This window comes from Brachionichthys hirsutus, chromosome 13 (genome assembly GCF_040956055.1).
Source record: "Brachionichthys hirsutus isolate HB-005 chromosome 13, CSIRO-AGI_Bhir_v1, whole genome shotgun sequence".
NCBI classification, from domain to species: domain Eukaryota; kingdom Metazoa; phylum Chordata; class Actinopteri; order Lophiiformes; family Brachionichthyidae; genus Brachionichthys; species Brachionichthys hirsutus.
In genome coordinates this window covers 6,846,895-6,859,189 of record NC_090909.1, presented here as the reverse complement: position 1 = coordinate 6,859,189, position 12,295 = coordinate 6,846,895, and the positions used below count along the sequence as shown (strand labels likewise).

Here is a 12,295-nt window from a genome sequence, read left to right as displayed (position 1 = left end):
GTGTGTGTGTGTGTGTGTGTGTGTGTGCGTGCGCGCCATGTTTATAGGCATGTAGGTGCGTGTCCATTACCCTTCAATTTAATATGCTGTGGCTCCAAGCCCTCTCAACGTGTTTGTGTCTGTGTGCGCGTAACTATAAGCAACATAGGAGACCAATAACACAGTACACTTCCACCCCTCACCCTCTTCTGCTGGCGTTAGAAAGGAGGAAGTGGGGGAGGGGAGCACAGAGTAGGGAGGAACACGCCAAGGTGAGTTAAATTTCATCATGTAGAGAAAAGAAGATCGTCTCATCCCCCCGTGCACAGACGCTCCTCTACATGTGCTCGACACGCAGAGGAACATGCATTATCTTTGCACGCGCTCCGAGATGTTGCTTTGCCGCAGAACTCCCGCGTGAGACTCGAGCAAAAAAGTGAGGCAGCCTCCAGCGCTGGTTGTGATAGTTTACATTTTGTCTTCCTCTTTTCCTCAACGCTCTCGTGCGGACGGTTGGAGGCCAGCTGGCGAGGCCTGCACGCTACACATGAGCCTGATTATGACTCAGTATTACATTACTGACATTCCTCCTCCCCCCCTCTCTTGCTATTCTTCTCCTACCCTCCCCACCTTTTCTATTTCTCGCTCTCCCTGTCGCTACCTCTCCCCAAGGCTGGACAGATTTGCTGAGCAACCACCAACCCCCCCATCACGCCCTCCCTCCCTCCCTATCCCTCCCTTGACCCCCTCGGCAAAGCCCAAACGCCTGACACGTGATCCGTGCAGCTTCGGATCGAATCGCCCCACCGCTTTCCTTTCAACCGCCTTCTTTGCAAGCCCCTAAGCCGTCAGTGTGTGTTACACGTGTTGCTCTGGTCCCAACACTCGGGCATAGTATTTCACATCCAGCTGAGGAGGACAAGGAGGAAGAGGAATAGGAGAAGAGCGAGGGAGGGGATAGAAATGAAAAACGCAGGGCAGCTCAGAGAAAATGTCGTGGATGCACAGGAATAAGAGATGCGTGTGTGTGTGTGTGTGTGTGTGTGTTCAGTGATTTGCTTCATACTTGCACGCTCCATCCGTGTGTGTGTGTGTGTGTGTGTGTGTGAAGGAGGAGGAGCTTGGGTGTGTTTTAGGGAGGCTTGCTTTCGTTGCGGTGCTAGAAAGGTGACGGCGGTAATTTTCTTTAGGGGTAGGAGGCTGAGATTTTGAGCGCAGCCCTGAAGATAAGAGTGTGGCGTACATGACAGGTAGCAGCTCACCGTTTAAAACGCCCCACACTGGGTTAATCCAGTGGGAAGAGGAGGAGGAGGAGGAGGAGGAAGGAGAGGAACAGCGGCTCATACCACTCCTTGCAGCTCAGCCTTTATGCTGTCCAGCACAGGAAGAAGGGGAAGACTGTCTCTCTCTCTCTCTCTCTCTCTCTCTCTCTCTCTCTCTCGTCCTCCTTCTGTCACCCCTCCACCTCTCTTGCATTCTCTTTGCCAATCTGTCCCTCCCTTTCTCTCTTCCTGACTTCCTTCCCTCCCTCCCTCCTCCTCTCCCCCTCTCTCCCTGTCTCTCTGTGTCACTGGAGAGTGTCTCAGTGTGAAAATGCCATCCTGCTCTCCAGACTGTTGCCTCTTTCAGGCTGTGGAGGTAAGTGTGTGTGTGTGTGTGTGTGTGTGTGTGCTTCTTTTCTGGATGTGGGTCGTGAGCTTGCGTGTGTGTGTGTCAGTTTGCAATGATGAGGACCTTTTGTGCTTTTTCTCTCTGATGTTGCTGAAACTTTTTTCAAACAAAACTCATGCGTCATGTATTTCTTTTTCCTTTTAGAGCGTAGCGAGTCTTCCTGTGAGCGCTGTAGCATCGACATTTGTTTTTGGGAGCCTCTCTTTGCGTCTTTGTGCTAATGCGTGTCCGTGTTCTGTGTCATTTCTGGGCTGCAGCATTGCCGCTTCGTGTTGCCATTGTTTGACTTGATTTTCCGTGACCCCCCCCCCCCCCCCCTCCGGCTCTGTCTGGTTATAAGTCTTGTGTCCTGTTTCATGTGATTTTTGAGCAGCGGGGATCCCTGCTGATTTTGCCTGATGTACAAGACAAGTAGAATGCTTGCCGCTAACAGGCACACACACCTACACACGTGAAGTTTCTCTAATCGCTGTGGTGTGCAGACACGTTGTGTATGTGTGACTGAGCTGTATGTGGTGTGTGTGCGTGTGTGTGAATCTGCTCATACAGTGGTGTGAAGCGGCTGGTCTGTGGTTTACTTGTGCAGAAAAGATGCACCCGATCTAAATGTTGCTTTGGATGCATGAAGTGCTCCAAAAATTGTCTGACGATGGGAAGCTTGCTGCTCCGATCGGGGACGTGTTTAAAGACAACATGCACAAATATTTAAAGCACTGCTTTTGCTGTCCAACTTGTAAACAAAGTGGTTCTTTTCTTCTTTTTTTTTTTGCCCTGGATGCGACAGAAAGCGTGTTATTTGTTCACATGGGTTTACATGTCTGTTTACTGAGGTGCGTTTGAGGAAGTTCGGTTGAGCTGTGGACAAAAGGGTTGAGCGGAGAGCTCAGGGGCTGGACAACCCGTCTGGACGTCATCTTTTTCTTTTTTTTCCTTTTTTTTTTTTATAGCAGTTCTCTTATTGGAGTGAGAGCAGCTTTTTATGAGTGGACTTGACAAAGATTCTTCATATGGAGGTAAATGTGTCCTCTGTTTTGATGCATGCTTCCTTTCTCTCTGCAGAGACAAATTCCTGATGGGGATTTTGGAGGAGCCTCATCTCCACGCTGCTTGTTAGGCTTTTTTCAACCTGCTGAATCGCTCTTGTCAACATGGTCATTATCCCTGTGTGCTTTCAGATAGTGAAGGTGTGGAGCGAGGATGGGGCCGGTAAAGTGGTGGAGATCCCAGCAGACATGACGGCGAGAGACGTCTGCCAGCTGCTGGTCTACAAGAGCCACTGTCTGGACGACAGCGCCTGGACACTAGTTGAGCACCACCCCATCCTAGGCCTCGGTGAGGATGTGGTGTACGTTAATGTGATGAGTGTGTGTGTGTGTGTGTGTGAAGTTCATATTCAGTGAAGTAGCTGCTTAAGATGCGCGCAGCACAACTAAACATGAGCCAATATCTGCTCTATATATATATCTTAAATGTGTATTTTGTCTTTCTGTATGAAACCGGATTTGTGCCTGACAAATCGTTGCACAAAGCAGAGAAGATAGTTGTGCAGATTTCTTTCTATGCATGAAATACATTCTGGGTTTCTCTTTTCCATCTATATGTTTGTATCTGGAGTTTTAATGTCTGTCTACACCCCTTCTGTGTGTACCTCTGCATGGATGCCTATACTGAACCCGTGTTCATTTGGTCCTGGTGCTGTCGATGCAGCTCAGGGAGGGAGGTGTGATGATCATAGGATTAAGCATTTTTCATGTTCTGCCTGCACGCCTGTTCCCTCCTCGGGGGGGGGGGGGGGGGGGGGCTGTAACACGGGACCCATGCTTCGCTTATTCATCTCTAACGTGTCTCTGTTTGTCGCTCTCATTTCTTTATTTTATCCGGGCCTGTCTTTGTCCTCGGTGAGGCTTTCCTACGCCGAGCCGTATTTTTAGAGTCAAAGGATTGCTTTGTGCGTTGCTGCTTGATCTGCGTTTCTGGAAAAAAGTCCACTGGAGAGATGGAATGTGAGGTGGAGAGAGAGAGAGGGAAAAAGAAAAAGAGATGAAGGGAGAGAGATTGAAGGGGGGGAGGGTTGGGTAGGTGGAGAGGCCTGGACTGGAGCGTCATACCAGACTTGTTCTGGACCAATCACAGTTCTCCGTCAGACGAGCCCCTAGCCTTGCTAGCCAATCAGTCTTTCCTTTACCCTCCACAGGAAATTCCCCTGCTTGCATCCAGCACGCACACACGCACACACACACAAATAAGTTGGACATTTTCATCTTCAAACTGCGGCCAGAACACATTTTTAGCAAGTGACCACAGTTTCGCTAAGTTGCATGTATGAGTGTCTGTGTTCTCGTGTGAGTCTAATAAAACCAGATTTTGTGAGTTAATCTGCGAATTAGCACTAAATCCTGGTTGCTATCATTCCGTGTGTGTGTGTGTGTGTGTATGTGTGTGTAGGTGTGTGTGTGTCTTTCCGAGCTGAACGGGAACATCCTGTCACTATCCATTTCTAATCGGCCTCACTCTGAGATCATATGCCCTCGACTTCAAGAAAGAGGATAAAACACACACCTACACACACACACACACACACACTAATTGGGCGTCTGTGGTGCGCAGCGAGCAGGTTAGGCCTGTGTGAGCTCTAAATGTGTGGTTGTGTGTTTGTCCATCGCTTGTACTTTGCTTATGGCTTTGCCGCTCTCAGCAATCAGCCTAAATACATGACATCATCTTCCTGTAATGCCCCCCCCTTCCATCTCGTAGCATTTCTCCTCACCTCCTCCCTCCCTGCATCTCAGCGGTTGTTCTTTTGCTCACTCCCTCTGAATTTAACCTCATTCTCCCGCATTTGTCTCCCAGAAACTGCTGATTTGATCTTGCTGTGTCGTTGCACGCTAAAGTAGTACCAGTCCAATCTCGTGGTAAATAAGAAGACATGACCTCCAGTTCGTTGTCATTTTTAGAACAAAAAGAGAGATACGCGACGTGTTTGTGTCTTCAGTGCTGTGTACAGGGTATTACATTGCTTGATTACAGATATGAAGATTGGGTGTTTAAATTAAACCTGGTAAAATAATATTTCTTCACATTTACTACTTGGATTGTAAGTGTGTTCAAGGACGAGGACATTGAAAGAGCAAATGCATGCAAAAGAGCTGCTTGTTATGCTGCAGATCGGCTCTGCAAAGCACGACAAGGAAAAGTGAGACGACAATTCCAGTGCAAACTGTTTTGTATGACTATCAATATTCAAATCTAGATTCATATTTTACTGTAACAATCCCTAAAGCATTCTACAGACAGTGATTTTAAATAAATAAATAAATTGGTCCATGTTTGCTCTAGCTGCGTCCCCGAGGACAAGACAAATATAGCCCAGCTGGGGGGGCCGTCCACACTGACAGCTATAAATATATTGTTTTGAAAGTCATTCCACAGAACAGATATAAGTAATATTGTTGTCTGTGGACCCTAAATGATGGGATCGTAGAATCTGCTCTGATCCGACTAGTTTGTAGAGGCTCACGAACGATTAAAATGCTGCAAATTACACACGTCTTTTTTGATTGTGACGAGAACAGCTGTTGATTCAGTCTAAAACGTATCTGGAAAACGTGACGACTCTTCAAGCTTTTATTTTTTGGGAAAAAATGTGATTACCGTAATTCCCGGTGTACAAGCCGCTACTTTTTTCCAATATTTTGAACCTTGCGGTTTATGCAACGACGCGGCAAATTTACGTATATTTTCCCACTTTCGTTACGAGCCGTGTTTCGTTGAAGCCTATTTATTTTTGTTACAAAATTAACGCCCGCCCGCCCGGAGGGAAAGCCCCGTAGCTGGGGAGATCCGCGAGAAGCGCCCGGCGCTCGTCCAGAGTCGCCGCCGCCGGACCGCCGTACCCGGTCCCCGCCGCCTGTCCGCCATCCGCTACGCGGCGTCGGACGCGCCGCGTAGCGGGGAAGGAACCCACCCCCTCGACCTCCCGGGCGTCCCCACCCCTGCCGCACCACGCTCCCGCGGACGGAGGATGAGGGGCACGGGGGCAAGGGGGACGGGGACACCCCGCCAGGCGGGCGCGCGCACCGCGCAGCCTCCGACGGGCGGGGAGGGGAGGGCGACGGGGCGACTGCTCCCCCAGCCGCGGCTCGAGCCCAGCCCCGCTTCGCACCCCAGCCCGACCGACCCAGCCCTTAGAGCCAATCCTTATCCCGAAGTTACGGATCTGATTGCACTTGTGGCTTACGAATATGTGCGGCTTATTTTAGTACAAAATATATATATTTTTTAATTCAGTGGGTGCGGCTTTTTCACAGGTGCGCATAATAGTTCAGCAATTACGGTACCTATGTTCATCTCTGTGCACGTTCTTTATGACCAATAAGAGGTCATAAAGGTCTGTATAACCAAACTACCAGTGAACTGCTGAGGCTGCTGGGGCATGCAATGTGTGCTTGGCGCCACTGTTTATGGATTAGCATGGATGCTCATGTTGTCATCGTTATGGTCATTGTTGGTGTGTGTTTATGTCGTCGTGCAGAGAGGTGTCTGGAAGACCACGAGCTGGTGGTTCAGGTTCAAGCCTCCATGAGCGGTGACAGCAAATTCCTCTTCAGGAAGAACTATGCCAAATACGAATTCTTCAAGAACCCCCTGGTGAGTCGCTTGCATTCCTAATAACTCGTTTCGTAAGATCATTTGTGTTGGAGCTTCTGGTAGCCGAGATTTCGTGCTGGGATTCAATCTCTTTCATGTTTGCTTTTTTGGTTTTTGGCAAAACAATATTTTCTTGGCATCTCCAGCTTCTGCTAGCAGCTCTTTGAGGATCTGTTTATTGCCCATTGAGCTAAATGCTAATGTCGTTAAGCTAACGTGCTCAAGAATTCAAATTCATTTCAATGCTAACATTCTGATGTTTAGGTTTGTGCACACTGAATTTAGTACTGTGTATGTACTGTATATTCTCTGTGCTGGCATGCTAACATTTGCTAATAGGCATTGAACACGAGGAGCCATAACCCAGTTCAGCAGTGCACTAATGGTACTCGAACAGGAAAGCAGGTGCATTTTGTTGAAATTATGACATTCAAGTTCTCAATTCAAAGCAAATTCTCCAACTGCAAAGCCGTATTTGCATTTGCTCATTTTCGTCATCTTCATATTGATAAAGGGAGCTGATGGTTTGCGCTGTTTTTACAGTACATTCAAGGAAACAACCCTGACTTTGGCAGCTAGCGGCGCTAGCGTCGGGCAGTTTAGGTGGCATCTTCTCTTGTATGAAGCTCCACCGGCCGGGTTTTTACGGTGACATGATTGCCACGCCGATTCAGGTGCGTGTCGGGGCCAACAGGTGACCTCAGCTCTGTGGTAATGAGCACAGTGAAACGGCAGAGTGCTGCCACGGCCTGTCAATCACGCTAAGAGTAGCGCTGCTGGCTAAAGGGGATTACATCAGCGGGGTGAGATCATACTGCATCTGCTCCTCGGCTGGAGTGCCCGCTTTCTCTCTCCATCACTTTGTCTTGGAGTCCTTGTGGCCAACACACACACACACACACACACGCACACACACACACAGAGTTATATTCTGCACAGAGAAACCTTACCCCACTCTGAGCTTGCATATGCACTAAGTGGTTTCTAGTGCCTCTCTCCCTTTCTTTCCCTCTCAATCATTATATATCTCTTTCTGTCTCCTTTTCTTTGTCTCTTGTCCACCCAGAACTTTTTTCCAGAGCAGATGGTGGCTTGGTGTCAGGAGTCGAATGGCTCGATCCCTCAGTCACAGCTCTTACAGGTGAGGCGATGACTCGGTGCACGAGACACGTACATCTTCAATGGCACATGTCAAGATGTGATTCATTTCCTAATCCTAAATCCTAAAGTAAGACACGCAAAGATGAAAAACAGAAGGCTGACAAATGCTCCAATATACAGGATATTTATGTCAAAACCTTTTTTTAAGATGGCAGCAATCCTAAAATGTGCCTGCAGACTTCTGAAGACTGAATCACTAAAGCTGATTTGAGTATCGCTGAACATGTCCGCTCCTTTATTTGGATGGAAGCATCTATTTAATTCTCATGTAGCAGTGTCTCTAGAGGATTCCGCTTGTGGGTTTTTGCAGAACTTCCTGAACTCCAGCAGCTGCCCAGAGATCCAGGGCTATCTGTTCTTGAAGGAACCTGGACGCAGGTCATGGAAGAAGCTTTACATGTTCCTGCGACGCTCTGGGCTCTACTTCTCTACGAAAGGAACATCCAAGGTGATGAAATGCCGTTGCACTAGTTCTCGTGGCGTGAAAGAGTAAAAAATAAATTACCGGTAGGTTAGATTATAGATCTTTGTTTTTGCTCATGACTCAACAGGAGCCTCGACACCTGCAGCTCCTGTCAGATCTGGAGGATAGTAACATCTTCACCATCATCACGGGGAGGAAACTCCACAATGCTCCCACTGACTACCAGTTCTGCATCAAGGTAACACACACGGGAAACCTCTGAATCCAGCACACGTCAGTGAATTCATTGCTGAGGATCTCCTGCACAAATTAAGCAATTTTTATTTTCATTCTAGCATCTCACAAACTGCAGAATGCTATGATCTGTCCCGTGCGGCCTGCTTCAGAGGTGGAAGACTGGCTATTAGTGATCATGTGTGAAACCAGATGCACCTGCCTTTCAATCAATTGCATTGTGTGTGTGTGTGTGTGTGTGTGTGTGTGTGTGTGTGTGTGTGTGTGTGTGTGTATAATGAGGTTAAAACCACCCTGCAGGGGTTAAACACACACAGGACTGTGTTCCATTCCAGGAGGTATCTGTGGTGGGTCACCTGCTGATCTGGGATAAGCCCGTATGGAACAGGGAAATCTGGTCTACTTAAGCCCCCCCAAAGAAACCCCCTCTCTTTTATATACACACACACACACACACACACAAAGAGCGGTGTATCAGAGGCTGTCTGCGGGGGGGTGACAGTGCAGGATTTGGTAAAGGATTTCACTGGATTGTTGCCATAGTGACATGCATGAATTTATCGGCAGGGGTTGCACTCCAGCAGCAGTGTGTCTGACTTTATAGTGATGGAGGGGTGTGTGTGTGTGTGTGTGTGTGTGTGTGTGTGTGTGTGTGTGTGTGTGTGTGTCTGTGTGCTATGATGCCGTTAAAGTTTTTTTTATATGGCTATGTATTGTATAAAACGCTACTTATTGACAGGTGTGTCGTCTGGTACCTGGGGAAGACGGCGGTTTGAAAACTGCATTTAATAATACCATGTAATAATACTGAACATAAATGTTATCATTTAATGCATCGTACCAATGTTAGCTTTCAAGCTAATTTTCACCTGCCGTCAGCTTCCGGGTCTGCAAACATCGTTTTGTGGATTTATGAGATTTATTACTTTCTTATGTTTGCACACACAATCTTTGTGGACAATAGCGACACACATTAGCCTTCGAGCCTCCGCATGTCATTGACGGAGCGTCCCGCTGTGCTTTGGTTGACAGCCCAGCAAAGCGAGGAGCGACTGTAAGGAGCTGAAGATGCTGTGCGCTGAGGACGAGCAGAGCAGGACCTGCTGGATGACTGCCTTCCGACTGCTCAAAGTAATTCCTTTTAGTTTGGCGTGTCGTTCACGTGATTTCATTTATCAGCTCGCCGAGGTTGACGCTCTCTCGTGTCCTTGCAGTGTGGGTTGGCGCTATATCAGAGCTACAACCTCCCCCAGCAGAGGAAGTCTAACCTCTCGCCCTTCTCGGCGCCTGTGGTGAGGATCTGCTCTCTGACATCATTCTTACAGCCCTGCTCTAATGCCCCCCCCCCCCCCCCCACTCTGTCAGGGTCAATCCAGATTGATCCATTAATTAGCTGATGGTGAATTGGAAACCGTTCCGCACTTGTTCCTCCGTCTTCTCTAAAGGGAAACGCACAAATCTGGATGACATGTTGACTTCATTTTGCACAAGAAGGATTTGATAAATGCTGAAATTAATTCCTATTTAAAAAAAAAACTCACATTGGATCTGTTGATGTTTTGTAAATGAGGTGAAAGGTTTAGGATCCAGATTCACTTCAGCAGTCGGCAACGAAACTTAAACGATTGAGCGTTTGAATGAAGAATTGAACGTTGTTGGTATGAAATGATCCCGCGGTTACGTTCATTACACTTAACTCAAAGAGTGAGACAGATTTACACGAAACTTTTATCAGATGTATAAAAGCTCGGGACGCCTCTGGGTGTGTGAATCTAGATTACAGCTGGCTGTAAATAGGATTGGAACTTGTGGGGATCTTTTTTTTTTTGGAGGGATTACAGAAAAAACTCTGACTTCATCACAGCATGGTTTTAAAAACAAAACAAATGTCCAAATAAATGCTAAAGATCCCTCAGTGCAATAAATGCACAACAAAACCTGGCCGTCCAGCCGTTCTCATGTGTGTCACTGCGCTAACCAGATGACTTTCTTACGCTGGCTTCGAGCCCTGCAGAAACTTTTCTTCCAGCGGGGATTTGTGGACTGAAGTGGGTCTCTGCAGACAGGATTTGTCATGCCCCAATGAGTGTGTGTCTGGCTTGTTTGACCTCTGATCCGTGTCTACCCCAACTCCCTCCACACCCCCCCCCCACCCCCAATTCCTTTCTACCCCTCCCCCATTCGCCCCACAGCGGAGCGTATCGGAGAATTCTCTGGTCGCCATGGACTTCTCCGGACGGACCGGCCGTGTCATCGACAACCCGGTGGAGGCCCAGAGTGCTGCCCTGGAGGAAGGACAGACCTGGAGGGTAAGGGGGGGGGGGGGGGGGGTCGTTTGAGCCCACAGCTCTTTCACTGACATACACGACCAATATTTTTGGCACATTAAAGGAATATTTTCCTCTTTTCCTTTGTAAGACATGCAAAACCTCCATTTCTCTATTATTCCTGCACATTTCTAGACTAGAACCATCTTAAAAGTTTTTTTGGGGGGGTTTCAGCCATTTTTTCCCCTCATTTTCAGTGTTTATTTATTTTATTTTCTCTGAGTCCTGATGTTGAGGCTTGCTGAAGGGAGGCTGACTTAAAGAGTTGTAATAACGATGATACGTACGGTAAATGTTGCTCATGATTCCGTTCTCCTTCCAGAAGCGGAGCCAGCGTATGAATGTCCTGGGCAGTCCCAGCCCCCTACATCCATCCTCTCTGAGCACAGGTACTTCAAACTGCAACAGACGCAGCGCTAATCATTTCCTACGGACTGTAGCTGTAGTCTGGCACTGACTCATAAGCCCTTTCTACAAAGAGATTGCACACAGGTGCCACAACAAAGACGTTTCCCCTACTCTGCCATGGTTTATTTACCCTGAACAAACGACCGGTGGCAAAGCGCCGTTCCAGTTAGTGATTTTTTATGAGGTTTGTTTGGGGTGTTTTTGCTTGTTTGGTTACGGTTGGTCTAAGATACAAAGTTGTCCTTGTTTCAGTGATCCACAGGACACAGATATGGTTTCATGGTCGCATTATGAGAGAGGAAGCCCACAAAATGATCATACAACAAGGCCAAGTCGACGGGTAAGAACAACTGTGCACGTTTAGACCGTGCGCGTTTGAAATGCAGCACACATCTCCGGGGGGGGGGAGCAGTTAACTTGAGGTTATTTCATCAGAAAAAATACAAGTAAAAAAAAATACGTCCAAATTGAAGACGTGACTGCTGCCAAGAAAAGCTTGGATCTGCAAAACGTCTGTCTCAAACACGGCCTTTCGCCTTGACAGCCATACATCTTGGTCCTTTTCCAAGTGGATTAAGATAAGGGTTGCAGCTGTTTCAGCTCACGCAGCAGCCGATCGTCAAGCATAGCATGCAGTCGTGACGTGGCGTTATATTCAGGAGATCCTTTCTCTCTCAACGCTCTGTCTGTCAGGTTATTCCTGTTGCGGGACAGTCAGAGTAATCCCAAGGCATTCGTGCTCACGTTGTGCCACCACCAGAAGATCAAGCACTTCCAGATCCTTCCGGTGAGTAATGTACAGTCGTATTATTATTATGTTTTATCTTCTAGACAAGGCCCAGTGGGGGGTGGATCATTGCATTCGTTTTAAAAACTAAGATATGTGCTGACAAATGTTACATTTCACGTCACAGCCTGGTCATAACCTCAAAAGCAAACTGTCCTCATCTGTCCCCTGCAAATATTCAGCACGCCCGCCTTCTCTAAATGCACAAGACCTGCAAGATCCATCCCGCCTGCTGCACTCACTTAATGTCACCGTTAAGCATTTTCCAAAACATGCGTTATTAAGATTTTGAGATATGCTTTCCTTTCCTCCCAGGCAGCCATCTGCTTTCCTTTATCCTGTTACAGTACAGGAATCAATTTGGAATGGCTCGAAGGGCCTGTTCGCACAAATTATGACAGCCCCTTATTCTTTAATGCTCTTTCTCATGCTGCTCGGGGTATCCAGCCACACAAAAGTGAGGTTTTGAGAAGTTTGTCCTGGTATGACGCTGCCGACAATGTAAGGACACGCGGATGTAAGGACACGCGGATGTAAGGACACGCGGATGTAAGGGCACGCGGATGTAAGGACACGCGGATGTAAGGACACGCGTATGTAAGGACACGCGGCTGTAAGGACACGCGGATGTAAGGACACGCGTATGTAAGGACACGC

General features: G+C 47.8%; 1 protein-coding gene across 1 annotated transcript in view; it reads left to right on the top strand.

The window, feature by feature from the left end:
• LOC137902933 (growth factor receptor-bound protein 10-like) overlaps positions 1-12,295 on the top strand; it is a 34,965-nt gene that overhangs the window by 18,201 nt on the left and 4,469 nt on the right. The window contains exons 6-16 of the mRNA XM_068747039.1: positions 2,826-2,982; positions 6,182-6,297; positions 7,364-7,438; positions 7,769-7,906; positions 8,010-8,120; positions 9,149-9,247; positions 9,331-9,408; positions 10,309-10,425; positions 10,766-10,832; positions 11,104-11,191; positions 11,545-11,638. Of these exons, the coding sequence (XP_068603140.1) occupies positions 2,826-2,982; positions 6,182-6,297; positions 7,364-7,438; positions 7,769-7,906; positions 8,010-8,120; positions 9,149-9,247; positions 9,331-9,408; positions 10,309-10,425; positions 10,766-10,832; positions 11,104-11,191; positions 11,545-11,638 (1,140 nt within the window). The remainder of the gene's footprint in view (positions 1-2,825; positions 2,983-6,181; positions 6,298-7,363; positions 7,439-7,768; positions 7,907-8,009; positions 8,121-9,148; positions 9,248-9,330; positions 9,409-10,308; positions 10,426-10,765; positions 10,833-11,103; positions 11,192-11,544; positions 11,639-12,295) is intronic.